General features: G+C 40.0%; 1 protein-coding gene across 1 annotated transcript; it reads left to right on the top strand.

Moving 5' to 3' along the window:
• The first annotated feature begins 3,274 nt into the window (after positions 1-3,274).
• On the top strand, positions 3,275-4,111 carry LOC138873634 (uncharacterized). The gene has a single exon (XM_070152108.1). The coding sequence runs from the start codon at positions 3,275-3,277 to the stop codon at positions 4,109-4,111; it is 837 nt and encodes a 278-aa protein (XP_070008209.1).
• Positions 4,112-22,146: the final 18,035 nt, after the last annotated feature.

The raw sequence follows: 22,146 nt of genomic DNA, 5'->3' as shown, positions 1-22,146 counted from the left end.
GACCCGGAAACAAAAGAAGGGTAACATTTCCTAAATGCCCTATAACCTCTCAATTATAAATGTGGCGCGCAACACACCCATAATTGAGACTCTATAAAGCACAGCTTTGTAGACTCCCTAGGATACGACTCGCTCTGATACCACTTTGTCACGCCCCAAACCTGGGAAGGCGTGGCTGGCACCCAGTGTCGTGCTGGCCCGAGCGAACCACTCTGTAACTCATTATCGTTTGACCAAAACTAGAACATACATAGTTCGAGTTAGTTGGACTTATTCCTTTTATAATTATTATGGGCACATATGGCCATAACTCGTAATGTATAACTACAATTTGGCAAACGCTGTATTACTGAACAATTTTTCTTAAAACATGCATACATATGGGCCGTCAAGGCCTCTGACATATTATACAAAATAAACCTCAGTCCACAAAGCCTCTAAGATTATTTGACATCAAATGGGACAGGGTACCGGCATACCTATAAGTCCATAGCAAAACTCTAACATAATGACTCATAGACTCGGCTGCACTCCGAATGAGGTGGAGTCTTACCAATCTTTCACTGAATACCAATCTCGTATACCACGAGGGCTCGTCAAATGGATTATCTATACTTGTAGGCATAAATGCAGCATCCCCAACAAAAGGATGTTAATATAAATAATGTACCGAGTATGTAAGGCTTGTAAATCAGTATATAAAGGACATGAAATAAAGATGGAGTAAAGGACTCAACCTGTAAGTATGGATAGCTTTGTAAATCATGAAATATTTATAATATTATACATATGCTTATAAATGGAATGTAATTCATAAGTCTGTACGTACATAACATCATCAAGCCTCTGAGGGCATCTGATAATAGGTTAAATCTAGGTAATTTGGCGATTGTTTATGCTCCCGCTTGATTATATTCCAATATCATAATATGGTTAATTGATGAAAAATAGGCTCTAATTGTGAATTGTAAATATTGCAGGATGAGGAGCCTAGGTGATGCCTTAAACAATTGTGATTGGAACCATTTTGGAGAAAGAAAGACCTCTCAGAGCTGAGTATGCTTGAAGACGAGGAACAAAAGTGATGAAACACAGAACTGGACATGCGCGCGCTACTTTTAGCACGTCCGTGACAGAATCTCAGCCAATTAGCATGGCCAGATGCGCGTCCAGGTGCACGGTCGTGCTAGTCCAAAATTCGGGAAGAGTTATTTAGGGGAAGAATTGGAAATCTGGAGGAAAACTCACTTAACCTATATAAAGTCAAGCTCGCCCAAGGAAGAGAGAGGAGGGTTTTCATAGTCTAGTGCAAGAAATAAAGAGACAAGAGGCAAGGAGGAGATTTGACCATCAAGTTCTTCTTTTCTTCTCTTGGTTTTTGCTATTTTGGATGAAATTGAATCTATTTGTCATGAACACTAGCATGAGTAGCTAAAACCCATTGTTCTAGGGTCATAGGTGAAACATGAATGTTGTTGTTTGAAGTTCAATTTGACAAATTTGGTTTATCATATTGGGTTGTTTATTTAATTCTGCTTTTAATTATTTTGCTGAGTAGCTAACAGGGAAATACTATCTACGAATCTTTAGTTGAACTCGAAAATAGGAACTTTAGATTGCATATAGAATTAAATAGGGCAAGTTCTTGAACCTGGGCCTCGGGGAACGGATTAGCAATTGGGATAGACATATACCCAATTGCCTTGCTTGGTTGAAATACAGGAATTGTAAATGCATTCTTGTTAATCTTAATTCCATAGACATATAGGCATTGAGTTAACTTGAATAGGCGAGTAAGAACTCGACAGATTCTTATGAGTAACATTAACCCTATCAATCAACAATCCAGGTAAATCGATTAGTAATTTTAAGCTAAGAACATAACACGATTGTTAACTAGCCTGTGACCCGGGAATATCCTCTCCCATTGTGTGCTACTCGAAATTGTTATTTGTTTGGTTAATTTCTCTAGTTAGATTATTGCTTGGTAGTTTAGGTAGTAAAACAATTACATCTCTATTTTGTGAAAACCTCTTGGATAGACAAATTAATTGAGTTTGAATTAGTCAACAGCTAATCATAAGTCTTCGTGGGAATGATACTCTACTCACTACTCTATTATTTGACGATCACGTGCACTTGCGTGAGTGTTTTTGGTCGCAACACGTTTTTGGCGCCGTGGTCGGGGACTTAGAAATTAGCTACTTGACTGAGTTGAGCTTTTATTATTTATTTATTCAAGTTTTAATTTTCAGTTCACTTTGTTTGTGCCAATACAGGTTTTCTTTTCTTGAATGCGAAGAAGTAGAAGCGCAAACAATCTCCTTCCTCTTGATCCCGAAATTGAATGAACACTTCACAGATTGAGGAAGGAGGTGGACTCTAGAACTAGAACTGAAAGAGAGTTGGACATCGTAGTTCAACCACAGCCAATTGAGATGGTAGGTAATGAGGAACGCGCGGTGATCGAAGCCGCAAGGCCCAGTCTGGCTATTATGACTCAGGCTATTGTGAAGCCTGATATTATTGGGCACTTTGAGCTAAAACAATACATGGTGCAGCTGATCCAATCCACAGGGCTATTTGTGGTCTTACCTAATGAAGACCCGCAGAGGCATATTTAGAATTTCCTAGAAATTATGGCCACTTAAAATTATCTGAACGTTTCCAAGGACTATGTCAGGTTGACACTTTTCCCCTTTTCACTGATCGGGGAAGCTAAGGAGTGGTTGGATAAGGAGCCAGCAAATTCAATCCGCACTTGGGATGATCTGGCAAGGCAATTCTTAATCAAGTTTTTCCCCACTAAAAAACAAAGATATTGAGGAGTCAAATTCTTGGGTTTGAACAACGAGTTAGTGAGACACTTCGTCAAGCATGGGAAAGGTACAAGAAGATGCTCAGAGACTGTCCTCATCATTTCCAGACGGACGAGTTATTGGGTCACACTTTTGTAGATGGGTTAGATGATGCTTCAAAGATGAATCTTGATTCAACTTGTGGGGGTAGTTGCATGGCCAGACCATACAGTGAAATCTAAATCTTGCTGAATAACTTCACTACTAATGATAATAACTTGCAAGGTGATGGTGATTCACGAAAGGCAGTTAAGCAAAAATCAGCTGGGTTACTTGAGCTCGACGAAGTGTCAGCCATGAGAGTCGATATTGCAAAGATGGTCAATCAGATGACTAGGATGACAACACAGTAGCCACAAATAATGCAACATGTATAACAAATGACTATTTGTTGCGAACTCTGTGGCGACAATCATATGAGTGATATGTGTCCCACAAATCCAGAATCCATCTATTATGTGGGGCAACAAAATAGAGGTCCACCGAATCAGCATGCACAATACGGGAATTCTTACAATACAAATGGGAGGAATCATCCCAACTTCTCATGGGGTGGAAATCAGCAGAATCAGAATCAGCATAGACCCCAAGGGAGTTTCAATCAGCCTCAGAGACCACCCCAACAAATAGAAGAAAGTACCAATGATTTTATAAAGAAGTTGTTGATTGACAATCAGCAACTCCGGACCGACTTCAGAAATCTTGAGAGGCAAATTGGGCAGTTAGCAACAAATAAAAACACTAGACCTACAGGCGCTCTCCCCAGTGATACAGAAAAGAACCCTCAAGTGAATGCAGTTACACTTAGAAATGGGAGGGAGCTAGAGAAAGTTCCAAAGAAAAAGAAAGACAAGCCCATACCTGAGGGAGAGTTGATCCCTAAAGTGACTCCTGAGCCAAAGAATGCTGCTGAAATTCCAGAGCTAGTGGAGTCCCCAAGGCCACCACCACCTTTCCCCCAGAGATTGCAGAAAAAGAATGATGATCGCATGTTCACAAAATTTCTCTCTATGTTGATCCAGGTTCAATTGAATATCCCACTTGTTGATGTGCTTCGTGAAATTCCAAAGTATGCTAAGTACATAAAAGATATAGTGGCTCACAAGAGAAGATTAACTGAATTTGAGACAGTGGCACTTACTGAGGAGTGCACTTCAAGGGTCCAAAGTAAGCTCCCACAAAAGCTTAAGGATCCTAGTAGCTTCACGATTCCTGTGCGCATTGGTAATATTGATGTGGGTCGTTCTCTTTGAAATTTTGGGGCAAGCATAAATCTGATGCCCCTGTCTTTGTTCAAACAATTGGGCCTGGGAGATCCAAGTCCCACTACTGTGATATTGTAGCTGGCTGATAGATCGATAGCACACCCTGAAAGGGTGATTGAAGATGTGTTGCTGCAGATTGGGAAATTCATCTTCCCTGCTGATTTCATTATCCTCGATTATGAGGCTGATGAACTGGTTCCAATCATATTGGGGTGACCTCTCTTAGCTACTGGTGATGCAATTATCAAAGTGAGATAGGGAAATATGATTTTGAGGGTAGATGATGAGGAAGCAGTTTTTAATGTCTACAAAGCAATCCAACTTTCCCGCCACTATGAGGAGCTCTCAATGATATCTGTTATTGAGGCTGATGAGCAGATTCATTATCCGAGTGTATATCTAGATGATTCTCTAGAGAAAACACTTATGTTGCTGGATAGCATGGGGGCTGGCGAGGAGGTTGAGGAGATGATGCACATCGTAGATACATCTTGTGCGTACATGCAAGGGATACACCACTTTGACCCTTTGAATAGGCCAGAGGGACCTCCTCCAAAGCCGTCAATTGATGAAGCCCCAAAATTGGAGCTTAAACCTCTTCCACCTCACCTGCAATATGCTTGTTTGGGTGACTCTGACACTTTACGCGTTATTGTTTCTTCTGACTTGTCTAAATTGCAAGAAGAAAAGTTGTTGAGAGTGCTACGTGAGCACAAGCGAGCACTTGGGTGGACGATGTCTGACATTAAGGTCATTATCCCAGACTTTTGCATGCACAAAATCCTCATGGGGGACGGACACAAGCCCAGTGTAGAGCAACAATGCCGACTCAATCCAATCATAAAAGAGGTGGTAAAAAAAGAAGTGATTAAGTGGCTTGATGCAGGTATTGTATTTCCTATCTCAGATAGCAAATGGGTAAGCCCAGTTCAATATGTACCCAAGAAAGGGGGGATGACTGTAGTAGTTAATGAGAATAATGATTTAATCCCTACAAGAACTGTCACCGAGTGGAGAATTTTCATTGATTATAGAAATTTGAACAATGCCACCCAGTAGGACCACTTTCCCCTCCCCTTTATTGACCAAATGCTTGATAGATTAGCTGGCCAGGAGTACTACTACTTCTTAGATGGTTACTCAGGGTATAATCAGATTGTTATTGCCCTATAGGACCAAGAGAAGACCACATTTACGTGTCCTTATGGCACGTATGGGTTCAACAGAATGCCCTTCGGTCTTTGTAATGCACCTGCTACTTTTCAAAGGTGTATGATAGCCATTTTTACTGACATGGTTGAGAGGTTTGTGGAAGTGTTCATGGATGATTTTTCTTTGTTTGGATGTTCTTTTGATAACTGCTTGATGAACCTTGATAATGTACTTGCTAGGTGTGAAGAAACTAACTTGGTGCTAAACTGGGAAAAGTGTCATTTCATGGTACGTGAAGGTATAGTTTTGGGGCACAAGGTATCCAAAGATGGTTTGCAGGTGGACAAGGCAAAGGTGGAAGCGATTGAAAAATTGCCCCCACTGATATCTGTCAAAGGCATTCGCAGATTCTTGGGCCATGCAGGTTTTTATCGTCGTTTCATTAAAGATTTCTCGAAAATTTCCTCTCCCTTGTGCAGGTTGCTTGAGAAGGATGTCGCCTTCAAATTTGATGCTGCCTGTCTGAAGGCATTTGAGGAGGTGAGGTGACTGCACCAATCATAATTACTCTGGATTGGGAGCAGCCATTTGAGTTGATGTCCGATGCGAGTGACTTGGATATTGGAGCTGTTTTGGGGCAAAGGAGAAATAAAATCTTCCACTCCATCTACTATGCGAGCAACACTCTGAATCCAGCTCAGATGAACTACATAGTCACTGAAAAAGAGTTGCTTTCCATGGTGTGGGCATTTGACAAGTTCAGGTCATATCTAGCGGGGACCAAAGTCATCGTCTACACAGATCATTCAGCTATCAGATACCTATTTAAGAAGAAAAATGCCAAGCCGAGACTGATTCGGTGGGTCCTCCTCTTGCAAGAGTTTAACCTAGAGATCCAAGATCGCAAAGGAACAAAGAATCATGTGGCTGATCACTTGTCCAGATTCGAAAATCGGAACCATGTAGCTGAAGGGGGTGCAATCAAAGAAACATTCCCTGATGAGCAGTTATTGGCGATCACCTCAAGCACAGCCCCGTGGTATGCAGATTATGTGAACTTTATTGCAAGCGGGGTGACACCACCAGAATTGACACCTGATAATAGAAAAAGGTTCCTGTATAATGTGAGGCTTTACATGTGGGATGATCCATTCTTATACAGGCTCTGTGCAGATCAGTTGGTGCGAAGATGTGTTCCTGAGGAGGAGATGAATGCCATACTTCATAGCTGTCATGCCTCGTCATACGGAGGTCATCATGGTGGAGACAGGACCGCCCAGAAAGTGCTATAATCAGGTTTCTATTGGCCAAAATTGTTTAGGGATGCACACGCCTTTGTTAAAATGTGTGACAGGTGCCAAAGAACCGGAACGATCACAAAGAAGCACGAGATGTCGCTGCAAAACATTCTGGTAGTGGAGTTTTTTGATGTTTGGGGAATTGACTTCATGGGACCGTTTCCGTACTCCAATGGTCATAGGTACATCTTGGTGGCAGTCGATTATGTGTCTAAGTGGGTGGAGGCCATTGCTCTTCCCACTAATGATGCAAAGGTGGTGGTAAGCTTTGTTAAGAAGCACATCTTCACACGTTTTGGAACTCCCAGAGTGTTGATCAGTGATGGAGGAACGCATTTTTGCAACAAACTGCTGAATAATGTTCTTGCAAAGCACAAAGTCAAGCACAAAGTTTCCACTGGCTATCACCCCCATACGAGCGGTCAAGTGGAAGTGTCAAACAGAGAGGTAAAGCGGATTCTTGAGAAAACAGTGACTGCAAATAGAAAAGACTGGGCAGGGAAGTTAGACGATGCATTGTGGGCATATCAAACTGCATACAAAACTCCCATAGGTACTTCCCCCTTATAAGTTAGTTTATGGGAAGGCATGTCACTTGCCCATCGAACTTGAACACAAGGCCTATTGGGCAATTAAAAAGCTGAATATGGATGGGGACTTGGCTGGCGAGAAGAGGTTGCTGCAACTCAACGAGCTTGATGAGTTTCGTTTGCACGCATATGAAAATGCCAAATTGTATAAAGAGAAGACTAAGAGGTGGAATGACAAGCACATCCAACATCGAGAGTTTGAGCCAGGGCAAGAAGTTCTTTTATTCAATTCAAGGTTGAAGCTTTTCCCAGGAAAGCTTAAATCTCGTTGGTCAGGCCCTTTTGTTGTGGTAAGTGTGAAGCCTCATGGAGATGTGGAGTTGCGGGATATGAGTTCAACTGGTACTTTCTTGGTGAATGGTCAAAGGATAAAACATTACTGGGCTGGTGACTTTGCACGTCACAAGACCTCGATGGACTTGACGGATGCTTGAGAACGTGTTGAGTCGTGCCACGACGTTAAATAAGACGCTGGTTGGGAGGCAACCCAACAATAGTAGTAGTGTTAATTTTGTGTTTTAGGAAGAGCTAACCAATGCAGGTGACAAAGGGCAGGTGCTAAGGCCATCGAACGGGGTAAGAACAGGTGAAAAATTGAAGAAAAAAATCGCCCAGGTCCGCGCCCGCGCTACTGGACGCGCTAAACTGCAAAGTTTCTGCCTTGGCCGCGCACCTGATCGCACTGTTGAACGCGCTACTAGCACGGACGTGCTACTGGACACGCTAGTAGCTCTTGGGTTATGTATTGGACGCACTAAATCTAGCGCGCTCGCACATCTGGGCGCGCTAGTTCCGTAAAAAATAAATCCGGCGTTTTCAAGTGTATTTTCAGTTTTTTGTTTCTTTTTATTTTGTTTATTCTTTAGACTCAATTACCCATTTCCCCCATCTAATAAATGCCCCCCCTCCCCCGGTACCTGAACCCCCCATTCAACAAAAGAAAACCCCTCCCTCATTCCAACTCAAACACAAACAAAACCTTCCTCCAAACACTCCCAAATCCCAAACCCACCCGTCCCCCATCTCACGACCCCCCCAGTTCACTTCACTAGCATTTCCCCATTCTCCTTCATCACAGGTATGAGCCCTAGTTTCTTTCTTCTTTTTTATTTCTCTTTCTATTTTTTCAGATTTTTTGGTTGTATTCTTATGCCTATGTTATATTAGTTGTACTTAGATTTTGTAAAGAAATTGGTGCAAGATGGTGTTGTGTTGGTGGATGATAAGTGTGGGGTGGAATCCCACTTGATATATGATGTTGGTGAGTGTCAGTGGATGATTCTTGTTCTAAAAAGTTTAAAAAGGGGTTGTAAAGGCCTAATGCCCACAAGGTGTTTGTGGAAAGGTCCCAATGATCGTGATTATATAGTTTGTGACCCCTTATGCGTGTGAAGTCTGAGTAACCACATTGAGTTACAAAATTTCTGTTGGGCTGTGCTAATGTGTCTCTATTTTGCAGGCATCATGACTCCATCTAGGAAACGATGCGCCACAAGGGCCTCGTCGAGCAGCCAGGCTGGTTTATCTAGGTCACGAGGGGCTGCACCTACACACTCCTTTGATAGTTCCAAATTTGGTTCGGCCAATGCTCAGGCCCGATTTGCAAAAAAGGCTCGTAAAATGCCAATTCCGGAGAGAGGTATTAACGTCAGACAGCTCCAGAGACATTGCCCTCACATGTACGAGGAGTTTGTAAGGCGGGGGTTGCACATATTCATCAATGAGCCCGGTGAGGGCAATGCAATAGTTGTGCGGGAATTTTATGCGAATGTGGTGGAGCATGATAATGGAGTAGTCACGGTGCGCCGAAGGATAGTGAATGCTTTTGTTGAGGCGATACAGACGGCCTACTAGCTGCCTCCACCTCTAGTTGGTTATGATGACTTCTATGAATATGGCCGCAACCCAACGAACGAAAAATGGGCACGATTCTTTGAGACAATTTGTGCAGTCGGGAAAGAAGTGTTCTGGATGGACTATGGGGAGAAGTTTCACTCCTCAGCACTCACCTTTGAAGGGAAGTGCTGGCTGTACCTCATAAACAACCGCTTGATTCCATCTCACAATACTACAGAGGTCAATGGGCCCCGCGATGCGTTGATTTGGTGCTTTGTAAATGGTCACGACTTCGACGTGGCCAAAGTGATGCATGAATAGATATTCGTCCGCAGCCAAGTCAAAAGTTATGTGTTCTTTTACCCTTCTTTAGTTACTCAACTATGCATGGATGCTCAGGTGCCCGAAAATCTAGCTGTGGATGGGTTGGTGAAAAGGGAAGGCCAATTCCGTGCTGATAAGGTGACCATGAGCAAGGAGCCGGGAGTAGTAGAGGAGGAGGCGAGAGGTGACCGGTCTGCGAGTAGTAGCTCTGATGATTCTCATGACGGAGAGGATGCTGAGGAGAACATGGGGACAACACTACAGGCTCAGGAGCAAAATGTGGCAGCAGCAAGACCATCTGGGACGGCAACATCTTCAGGAGCTGCCCGGGTGTCCCATTTTATTGCGATGGAGGCGGAGATGGCTAGTTTGAGAACCTCCATGACTGATTTGGGCACTCGAGTAGACGTGGTAGCTGACCGACAAGTGAAGTCGGAAAAGAAATTCATGGGCTGGCTGCGAGCTCTGGGTCGTGCATGCCACGTCAACCCAGACACCGTCTCCGACCAGGAGTAAGCCTTCGGGGAAGTTCCTTTACCTCACTGCTCTTTCAAATTTTAAGCCATGGGGACATGTCTTCATTTTTAAGTGTGGGGTGGGGATTTTTTCATTGTATGTATGTGATTGTATCAATTGACTGTTGGTTTTGTTTTGTTTCATTTTGCTTTGATAATTTTGATGTTGTTAAGTAGGAATCGTTAGTTTAAAATAGTTATATGGCTCGTTCCGACGATGGATCCCTGTCGACGGGGTTCTTGAGGGACTGAGTTGAAAAAAAAGGGGCAAATACGTAGACTCCTCCTGATGACGGATCCTGTAGACAATTTTCTTGAGGGAAGTTAGTCTAGAGAAAACACCAAAAAGATTTTTTTTTTTTTTTCTTAGATAGTGTAGCAACTCCCCTTGGTTTTTCTTTAGGCCATGGTTCTTTTCCAAGGGTTTAACTTGAACCGGGTATAGGTAGTTTTCTTTTTATTTTGTAGATTAGGTTAATGGGAAGAGAACCCATAGCGTTGACACGCCTGAACACAATAGACCATAGAGTCTAACGCTTAGTCTTATTTGTTGAATCTTACTAAAGTGCCTTAATTTGTATGTTTGTTGCTGAATTGAATGCTCGTAACGGAACATCTTGATGAGCTGATCTGGAATGAGTCTTATGCCATGTATGGTGAGGTTTTTGTGTAGTCCATATATTGTACTTGTGTCTAGAACTTGCCCGGTATGTGAGTTGAAGCGGAATTTTAGGTGATGCTACGGTTTGAAAAATGATTTTAGGCTTTCTTTGATCTTTTTGAGCTTAATTGCTTGTCACAAATAAAAATTTTCCCTGGTTAACCCTTTTGAGCCTATGGACTTTTGTTTGGCACCCGCATTACGAGCCTATATCCTTTTTGTTCTTAATTGACATTATTTTTATCCTTTTACCTCTTAAAGCACTTTAATTGTGAGATGAGCGCTAAAAGAAGTAAGAAGGAACTAAGTGTGAAAATTGAGTTAAAAGAAGAATAAGCTGAAAAGAAAAAAAAAAGAGAAAGGAATACATTGTGTCTTGTTCCAACTAGTGGGTATGAATTAATATAGTGCTTAAAGAAGAAGGGAGTATTTTTAGGGTGATATTGTTTATGGAAGTGAAGTGGGTTGAAGAATTTGCACTAAAGTTGCTCATGTGATGTGTTAAAGTACTTAGGAGGGTTAGTCCATATTCCGAAATATATCCTACCCGTCCCTTAGCCCACATTACAACAAGGAAAAAGTCCTAATTGATTTTGGGTCGAGCAAGCCTACATTAGTAGAGATTTACATTAAGGGCAAGCTTATGGTACCAATTGCATGCATGTGACTTCTTTTGTGAGGGTGAGTGATTTCTTTGATACATGTGAGCATATGATGCAAATGTGTAGATTGAATTCAATTTTCGTTGATGTGATTGTGAAGGCATATGATTCGTGACGGAAAAGCAAGTCTTGACTTCTGTGTAGAGTACGTTGAGGAAGTATGAATATTGCATGGCACTTGAAGAGTCGACTTTTGAGGCTAGGATTGTTCACTGCTAGGCGTATGTATGTAAATTGTTCTGGGTGTAGGGCTTTAGGGGAAATAGTTGAGTGAAGGAACCTTTAGAATGTATAGTTTGATTGCTCGAGGACTAGCAATGAAGTAAGTGTGGGGTGTTGATAATAGGTTAAATCTAGGTAATTTGGCGATTGTTTATGCTCCCACTTGATTATATTCCAATATCATAATATGGTTAATTGATGAAAAATAGGCTTTAATTGTGAATTGTATATATTGCAGGATGAGGAGCCTAGGTGATGCCTTAAACAGTTGTGATTGGAACCATTTTGGAGCAAGAAAGACCCCTCAGAGCTGAGTACGCTTGAAGACGAGGAACAGAAGTGATGAAACACAGAACTGGACATGCGCGCCCAGGTGCACGACCGCGCTACTTTTAGCGCGTCCATGACAGAATCTCATCCAATTAGCGCGGCCAAATGCGCGTCCAGGTGCGCGGTCGCTCTGTCAATCAACAATCTAGGTAAATCGAATAGTCATTTTAATCTAAGAACATAACATGATTGTTAACTAGCCTATGACCCTGGAATATCCTCTTCCGTTATTTGTTACTCGAAATTGTTATTTGTTTGGTTAATTGCTCTAGTTAGATTATTGCTTGGTAGGTTAGGTAGTAAAACAATTACATCTCTATTTTGTGAAAAACCTCTTGGATAGACAAATTAATTGAGTTTGAATTTGTCAACAGTTAATCATAAGTCTTCGTGGGAACGATACTCTACTCACTACTCTATTACTTGACGATCACGTGCACTTGCGTGAGTATTTTTGGTCACAACAGCATCCCATCATTTCATATCAGCCACTGTGGGCAAATTATCATCGTATACCAGTTGATCAGATGGTGGTGAATATATAACGTCGTAACATTTTCCCATATCCCATATATATATAAGTACATATATACGCGCATATAACATTATTTGGTCATAGGACAATGTACATGTAAATGAATGCAATGCATGAGGAGTACGTTAATAAAATCTTTTGGAATGTCCTAAGACCATTATCGAACTACTTGAGAATTGAAATTAAAGTAAGTTACTAATAAGCTAAGTATTAATTACTTGCCTACTACAAGTGGAATATGGTAAATTATAATACTGGTCCTGGTCTAAGGTGATGATACATGTATATACCCATGTAATATAGACACCCAAAAATGGTGTTCGAGTAAACCCAAATAAACATCCACATAAAACCTTCTTGTGTTTGCTTGATGCCTTCTACTGAATCACTTACTTTATAAAAAAACCCACATAAAATTTGTACACAAACACCTAAGTGGTATTTGAACAGACCAAAAGACCAAACAAAAACAAAAAACAGTCCTTCGTACCCCCTTACATTACTTAATTAACCTTTTCACAATCAGTTGCAATGTTCTCTTTCTCCTTACCACATTAATTTAGGCTGGTTTCACTTCATATGGTGCTTATTAAAATGTGTTTTCAATTCTCGAGCCAGTGTCATTTACTTCATGTCCCTGATATTTAGTAACATACTTTTCCGGGACCTCGGTAATTACGGCTTTTTTTTCCCTTTTTGCTGACAATTATGCATGCATTTTATTTTTTTCTCTTGGACCTATTAAGCTTAAGATAAATCTATTCAGAGAACGTGTAATATCATGAGTTAAACTTTATTAACTTACGTATTTTCTGAGACCCAAGAACAGATGATAGAATAACATAACATATGGGATAATAAGAATATACACATCTCTAGCATTTCTACGAATAGAGTAATTTATGAAAGTTGTGCATTTCCTCATTTTGCTTGTGTCGTATAGATCATGCCAAAAAGAAAGAAAGGATGACCTTAATATACCTGGAGATACTATTTTCGGAGAAAATATTTTTTATTCTCTCATATGCCCATTTATTTATTTTTATACAAACTCATCGTATGATGTATACACTGGAACTAGCATGCCATAAAAGCATGTCGATATCTTACTAATAAAAGCTACTGCTGAAAAACCAAATTAATGAGAAAATGAAGAGTCATTATGAAGGTACACAAGCACACCCTGGCTTCCAAAGTAACACTCATATGAATTTCTCTCTTTCCTTAAACTGTTACTTATAATTTGCAATAACAGGGCGACTAGAACGTATGGCATATAACTACTTAAGGAGTAGAACAAGTAACACCTATAAGCAAGGGTTGACTATGGGTGCCAATTAAGTAAGTTGGATAAACTTAGTGGGTAATAAGAAGTATACAATAATGGGACAAACTCCCCAGCTCACTGACGGGGAATCTTTGTGTTGGGGTTTTTTTGTTGAATATTTTACCCTTTTTCATATACTTAGTGGATTTAGAGCTTTTGTATGGCTTGGCCAAAAATTCCTTTCAAAGTTACATCTAGAAATATGATCTAAGAGTCACCTAAAGACTCTTATACTGCTGCGACGTTTTGGAATGGTAAATCTTATCCAATAATGTAATAATTAATTCCTTAATTAATTTGCTAATCCCTCATTAATCAATAGTTAACCAATTATCCACATAATTAAGAATTATCTTAATTATCTTAAAATACTACTTACTTTTAATACACTTTATAGACTACTATCATGGTTATGTGGTACTATATAAAAAAATACATACACTATTATTTTATTAAAACATCCATGTAAATCTATATATATTTTTTCAACCTCTAATTTTTCTAATCTCGTATAAAGAGTATAAATTTTTGTACATTTAATTCTTAAAGTGGTAAAAAGATAACCTTCTTTTCTTGTGGAAAAAAATAAAAAAAATAATTCATATCTTTGCAATAAAGAAAATCTCATAAACTTTTCTCATATTATGTGTATAATTTAAAACATATTATAAAGTAGTAATATTAATAGCTATATAAAATTATATTTTTCAAACCATTTTTTTCTTCACAAAAATGGTTCCACTCAAATGCAGGGTGTAACACCTTATTTCTTAGAAACAAGGATGAAACCTTTGCAGTCTTTATTGCTTTTGTAAAGCAGATTCATGTGAAGATGAGCCATAATGTTGTGAGAATTAGAGAGATTATTGATATGGCTAATGGGAAGGAAGATCTAATGACTCAAGTCAAGGAGTCTAGTGGAGAAGATGCAGTAGAACGTCAAGCCAATTCAGAGGAACCTGGTCCTTCTATCACATCAACTAAAGTTGAAAATAAAGTTGATGATGATGTACTAGGAACTTCTGATGCAGAGCAAGAAAGTGGTACTCACACTTCTATTGATGTCAATGATGGGTCTCACTTGGCGGAACCTGGTCCCTCACATCATGAGACTCATGTGTCTAATTGGAAGCATAAAAGCTCACATCCTCTGCAAAACATAATCGCTCCTTTGGATTCAGGGATTCAGACTAGATCAAAGACAAGAAATATAGCTTTCCTGTCTCAAACTGAGTTGAAAAATATCAAGGAAGCATTGAAAGATACTGATTGGATTGTTGCTATGCAAGAGGAGCTCAATCAATTTGAGAAGAACAACGTGTGGAACCTGGTTCCTCGACCTTCAGATAGAACAGTCATTGGAACTAGGTGGGTGTTCAGAAACAAGCTTGATGAGTTTGGCAACACAATAAGAAATAAAGCCAGGCTGGTGGTCCAAGGCTATAATCAAGAAGAACGAATTGATTATGATGAAATTTTTTATCTAGTTGCAAGAATGGAAGCCATCAGAATTGTCATTGCTTTTGCATCTCATATGGAATTCAAACTATTCCAAATGTATGTTAAGAGTACATTTCTGAATGGATATTTCAAGGAAGAAGTTTTTGTCAAACAATAACCTAGTTTTGAATGCGATCAACATCCTGAACATGTCTTCAAGCTTGACAAGGCCTTATATAGATTGAAGCAAGCCCCTCATGCATGGTATGAAAGGTTGTCCAGGTTCCTTCTGGAGAATGGCACCCCTAGAGGAAAAATTGACAACACTCTTTTTTTAAAGAAAAGAGGGAAGAATATGCTAATTGTGTAGGTCTATGCTGATGACATCATTTTTGGTGAAACAAATAATTTTCTATGTGGGAGTTTGAAAAGATTATGGAACGCGAGTTTGAGATGAGTATGATGGGGGAATTGAACTTTTTTCTAGGACTACAAGTTAAGCAGACCTCTAAAGGAACGATGATAAGTCAGCAGAAATACATTAAGGAGATTCTAAAGAGGTTTGAGATGGAAAGCTCAAAGACCATTGATACCCCCATTGCTACTGCCATTCGTCTAGACATGGACGAACCTGGTTCCCCTATAAATAAAACTATGTATCGGGGTATCATTACATATCTCTTGTACCAAACAACCAACATTACTAACATTGTGTTTAGTGTTGGGTTGTGTGCTAGATTCTATAGCCCTCTCTACTACAGAAGCTGAATATGTAGCAGCTGCCTCCTGTTGTGCCTAACTGCTGTGGATAAAGCAATAATTGTAAGACTTTAGTGTATTTTCTAATATATGCCATTGTTGTGTGATAAAATAAGTACCTTCAATATGGCAATGAGCCTGGTTTAGCATAAGAGGACAAAGCACATTGATGTGAGACATCATTTCCTAAGGCACAATATTGAAAAAGACTCATCTGTATGAAGTTCTGCAAGATAGAAGACTAGGTAGCCGATATCTTCAGCAAAGCACTGAGTAGAGAGCATTCCAAAAAAAATCGACTAGAATGGGTTTGATCAAGTTGAACTAGGGACTTTGGTCCCTTGATGATTGGATATGAAAGGATGGTAAGGTGAATTTCTAAAAAATGTTTTCTGCAAACTTCTAACACAATTCTATACCATTATAGGTAAACACGTATGGAAACTATAGGAAAAACAAGCAGTTAATGACATTGCAATTTTTCTTTGAAGGATGATGCCCATTTTTTCAAAATTAGTCAGGAAACCTGGTTCCTATGACTCAGGTTGGTAGTTCCTCTTACACTTAAAAGAATTTTTGTTCTGCTAGTGTGCCACATCATTAAGTGCTTTCGCCTTTTCTAATACCTTCCAAACCAAATGACACGCCCGTTACAAATCGACCTATCTACTTATTAATTAAATCGCATCCATTTGTAACAGGCCCCTCTTTTCCCTCTAAATACCCCCAAAAGGTTAGTCTCTCTCATAATTATCTACATTAAACACACCTTCACTCCGAATACCCACTTCTTGTGCTATTCACTCTCCAAAATCGACCATGTCTTCACCACAATCTGAGTCTCCAGAAGCCACCACTGAAATCCCTGTCGTGTCTTTGTCTCATGATGTACAACCACCAGGATCATAGCACCAAACTACACCCTCTAAAACCCCAACTTCCAACCAACCACCACTTACAATTTGGTCCTACTCCATCCAATTCTGGTTCCCATTGTAATCATAAAAATAAAACTCCTAAAAAGTTTGTTGGTTCTCCTTCACCATCTGCTACCACGTAGAAAATGGAAGTAGAAGGACTTTTGTCCACTCCCCCCTTTCTTCAAACCACAGAAGAAATAGTAGAAAGAGATGAAGGTGCAGAGGTCTCTAGTCAACGGGTTGAGGAAGAATTAGTGGACAAAATGGCCATCACTGATCCGGGTGGTGATGAGTCAGTACCTGGTGTCTTTGGAACCCCAATTGTCTGGGGGTTTGATCTGAATATTTTGTCATTATCGGGTAATGCTCCACCCTATTCTACTGGTACTGTATTGTTGAATAATGAGGGTGAGAAAGATGAAAATATTTTGACTGTTGTTGCTGAGGGAAGTCTAGTTGGGGATTCTGTGTCTGGTTGTATGAGTACTAGGGTTCAGAGGGGAGAACTAGGAAATAAGGACCAGGAGCTTGAGGTGACAAGACACCGGTTAGTACTACAGATGAGCTTACAGAGGGACCTAGTCCCTCTGCCAAAAAGGATTTCTCTGCTCCTATGTGGGATGAAACTTCACAATCTACTAAATAGCCCCTAGACACTACTGACCCTGCATTTTTCCTTTACCTTGATGCAACTTTAGATATTTATACCCTGCAATGAAGTCAGTGTAAGAGGGAGAAGGAGATGAAAGTGATGAAGAATATGGCAATTTGTCTGTAGCCCAATTTATCACTACTAGGAGTGGTGGAACTGTTAGACAAATTTCTATTTCTAAATGACCTACAACTAGGTAGCTAAAAGAGGTTGCTCTAGACAATGCTCTAAAGGAGAATAAAGAGAAAAAGAAAAGAAGAAGACTTGTGAAAAGTAGACTGGTTGATGAGGAGTATGTGCCTCCAACAAGTGTTGTGGAAGTATAGGATGAGGAGTTGCATGAACTTGCTCCTTTTGTCCGTAAAACATCTAAGAATGTTGTGTCTGTGAAACAGAAGAAGGTATCATCTGCAAAGGTTGCTAAAACTGGTGACAAGAAAGTGTTGAGAAAGAGAAGTCTGGTGAGAAGAAGAAGTCTGTTGTGAAAGAGAAAAGTGTTGGGAAAAAAAGTCTCAAGCCAAACAGTAGTGAGGAACCTGGTTCCTCAAAGAAGGCTAGAGTTGATGTGTCTGAGCTTGAAAGGAATGCAAAAATGAAAAAGCAAAAAGTTTTGTGGGGCAGATTTTTGACACTGATATTTTTGATAAGTCTAAATGAGGCAGTTGGTTGAAATCTGTGACATCCAAAAGTGGACTCATCTCTTTACTGTTCAAAGTCCAAAGGTTTATGAGAAGGAAGTTCGCAGTTTCTATGTTGATCTATTCATAGTAGAAGGTGACACCATCTGCTTGAAGGTCAAGGGGGCAGGCTATGTGATTGATGAGGCTATGCTCTGGGATATTCTTGGGGTGCCTAGTGAAGGGCTCTCAACTGTGGAAGGGACCAGTTCCCCAAGTTTTATGAAGCTTATTCTCAAGCCTTAAGTTGTTCAATAAGGGGAACGAGTGCACAAGAAGACATTGTTTCTAGATTACCAACTCCTATTTTGAGTTGGTGATCAAGGTCTTTCAACCACGAGCTGAAAGGCGATCCATTGCCTCTATAGCGGACCTTGTTCTTTTGGAGGTACTAGACGACTACACTCCCATCAATATGCCTGGGATTTTGATTAAACATATGAATAAGGTGGCAACTTCAATGATGGAAATCATGGGTTGCCATATGGGTTCCTGCTCACAAAAGGCTTTGAACGATTTGAGGTCCCCTTGGGGAGAGAATCTATGGGAATTCATAAGAAAATGTTCTCAATGAATACCTTGGGGGAATGCGAGTATGTTGACAAAAAAGGGGAATTAGCAGCAGTTCTACAATCTCTCAACTTATTAATGCTCAGAGTGCTGTAATAAGGAAATCAGGCAGTTGAAGGCCTAGAATGCCATTCTTGAGAGTAAGCTTAATCAAGCCAGCACGGAACCTGGTTCTAGCAGTGCTCAGAGTGGAGAAGTTTCCCGCTTGACGACTAAGAATATAGAGTTGAGGAACATGTGGAGAACCTGAAATAGCAGCTGATCAATAAGCAGAAAGCTGCTAATTATCATGTGGATGGTATCTTCAAGGCTTTTGCTCCCTCGTCCTTCCCTTCCTCATCCAGTGTCCCTAAATTGTCCCTTTGTCACCGTCCTTTTTGTCATCCCCTACCAAATCTCACAATGTCCATTCTGTTATCTATCCCCTATGGTTGTGGTACTTTAGTTATGTTTAATTTGTTTATGTCTATGTAATGATCGTATTGTTGTAATGGTTCTTTTCCCTTAAACCAATGAGCATCTTAGTCCTTTTTAATGCATGTTATACTCTTGTGTTCTATTTTTAGCTATGTTGTATGCACACAAGTGGCATGAGTTAACTTTGTTGGGCTTCTTTTTGCATTTACTTGTCTGTTTTTTATGATACTATAAAGGGGAGGAAAATTAATGGGGAGAAACAGGTTCACAAGGGGAATATGGCTATTCAGCAGGGGGAACAATATGGAGATATGGTTCTTAGGGGGAATCTCAGTTCTACGATTGTCATCATCAAAAAGGGGGAAATTGATAATTTATGTTTCTTCTTTTTGATGATTTAACAAACTTCATATGAGTACCAGATAGGGAACCTGATACAACTAGCATCTCCGTGTTCAGAACAACTATTCAAATGTTTGGCACAAGTTTCAATGAAATAAGTTAAGGGAATAGCAGAGGAAACAAATAGATATCAGTTCCTTCAATCACAATACAAGTCAACTCTTACAGTTGTTAAAGGTGTTGTACTGCACACGCAACAGTACAACAACAGTGGTGAAGCATGATATGTATCGGACACTCCCTTGCATCATCTTTGATGACCTTACATATATATTACCAACATAAGGCAATGGATTATACACACTTGCAGAACCTAAATATCATTTACTCTCAAGTGTGTAGCCACCTTTATTCTCCCAAATGCATTGAAGAACAGAATATCAACATAAGGATGGACCAGATCTGACCATTCATTACATTGTGTGTCCATTGTTTTGAGCAAACAGGAAATATATATATTAATAACTAAAGAGGGTTCAGTACAAGTTTATCATAAGATGTGTCACAAAGGACACATTGGTTTTCTAAGTTTGCTAACAGTTGGCAAGCTTCAAAAGATAGTAGTTTTTCATGAGTAGTAATTTCTAGTCTTTCACTATTCACAAAATCTATTACATCACTTGGAGGTCTAACAAAAGCTTTTGTGTGTCCTTAGTAATGTTGTGTCTTTGTTTATGTTATTCATTTGTAACTCCTACTCAGTTTAATCAAAAGCATCTTGTAGGATACTTTGTAAACCATAAACTGTGGGGTTGTGTTGACTAGAGTTAGTCAATTGGTTAGCTTTGTAATAAAATTATTACAAAGAGGCTTTCAATATAGTTATTTTAAGTATGTGAAGAATTAAGTACTTAATTCCTAGATTACAATAGGTTGTAATCTAAAGTTGCTCAGTTAGTGAAGTTGAAATCTTACGAGTGTAGGTCGTAATTATTAATCCCGTGAGATGGTAGTTTTTCATGTAAATATTGTTGTAGTTATTTACTTACAGCTATGTTCTATGGGAACTTATAGAGAACCATGTTCTTTATACAGTTTTGTGGACTCTAAGTTTACATCTGGTGTTCACGGATCACAGGAGTATACAACACTTATTCAAACAAAAGGACCTAACTTGAGGCGATAGATGTGGTTAGAGATACTAAATTACTATGATATCATAATTCTTTATCATCCCAAGATGGCTAATGTGGTGGCTAACACTTTGAGTATAAAGGATAAGGGCATGGGTAGTCTTGATTTTACTCCAGTTTGAGAGATACTGTTAGCTTTGGATGTTCGAGCTTTAGCCAATAGGTTTGTGAGGTTGGATGTTTCGGAGCTTAGTTTAGTTCTTGTTTGCGTGATTTCACGGTCTTTTTGTTTGCGTGCATCAAGGTGTTTCAGTATGATGATCCCTACTTGTTGTCCTTAAAGACATGGTACATCAGGGTGATGCTAAGGAGGTGACGATTGGGGATGATAGGGTATTGAAGTTGCAGGGTCGGATCTGTGTTCCGAATATGGATGGTTTGTGTGAGTTGATTCTTGAGAAGGCTCATAGTTCATGGTATTCCATTTAGCCGGGCGTCGTGAAGATGTACCATGATTTTGAAGTAGCACTACTGGTAGATAAGAATGAAGAAAGATAGGATTTATCTTGGTGAGATTGTTCGCCTTTATGGTGTGCTAGTGTCTATTATCTCAGATCACAACACGTAGTTCACATCGCATTTTTGGAAAGGCATGCATCATGAGTTAAGCACATAGGTCAAACTGAGTACGAAATTTCATCCAAAGACAAACGGCTAGTCAGAGTGCACTATTCAAATTTTGAAAGACATTTTACGTGCCTATGTTATTGATTTTGAGGGTTCAGGGGATCAGTTTCTACTCTAGCAGAGCTTGCCTACGACAAAAGCTATTAGTAGAGCATCCAAATAGCTCCGTACGAGGCCTTATATAGGAGGTGATGTCTTTCTCCGGTTGGATGGTTTGAGCCTAGGGAGACTAGCTTGTTGGGTACTGATTTGGTTTGTGATATTTTTGAGAAGGTGAAGTTGATTCAGGACCGACTTTGTACAACGCAGTCTAGGAAGAAGAGTTATGCTGAAAGGAGGGCTTGTTATGTGGCATTCATGGTGGGTGAGAAGGTTCTACTCAGAGTTTCGCCTATGAAGGGTGTGATGAGGTTCGGAAAGAAGGGAAATTTAATCCCTTAGTATATTGGTCCTTTTGAGATTCTTGAGAGAGTGGGTGAGGTGGCTAACAGACTTGCATTGCTACCCAACTTATCGGGAGTGTTCCATATTTTCATGCTCTGAAAGTGTTATGGTGACCCGTCGCATGTGTTAGATTTTAGCTCAATACAATTGGACAAGGATTTGACCTATATTGAGAAGATGATGGCTATTCTAGATAAGAAGATCCGAAAGCTAAGGTCGAAGAGCATTGCATCGGTGAAGGTTCAGTGGAGAGGTCAACCGGACGAGGAGGTGACTTGGGAGACCAAGCATGATATGCAAAGATGATACCCTCGCCTTTTTGGCACTTCAGGTATGTCTCTATACTTGTTTGAGGACGAATGTTTGCTTAAAAGGGAGAGAATATAACGACATGGCCGGTCATTTTGAGTATTTTACCCAATTTCCCCTATATGATGCTTTACATATATAAATTTGTGATTATGGGACTTGCCGGGGTAGTTGGTTTGGTTTCAGAAGAGTTTTGGATTGATTTGGGACACTTAGTCCCT

This window comes from Nicotiana sylvestris, chromosome 7 (assembly GCF_000393655.2).
Source record: "Nicotiana sylvestris chromosome 7, ASM39365v2, whole genome shotgun sequence".
Classification (NCBI taxonomy): Eukaryota; Viridiplantae; Streptophyta; class Magnoliopsida; order Solanales; family Solanaceae; genus Nicotiana; species Nicotiana sylvestris.
This window is presented reverse-complemented; position numbering and strand designations above follow the sequence as displayed.

Bases quoted from the DNA above. Each gene is read 5' to 3' on its own strand.
- LOC138873634 (XM_070152108.1), top strand. From the start codon at position 3,275: ATGAGTGATATGTGTCCCACAAATCCAGAATCCATCTATTATGTGGGG.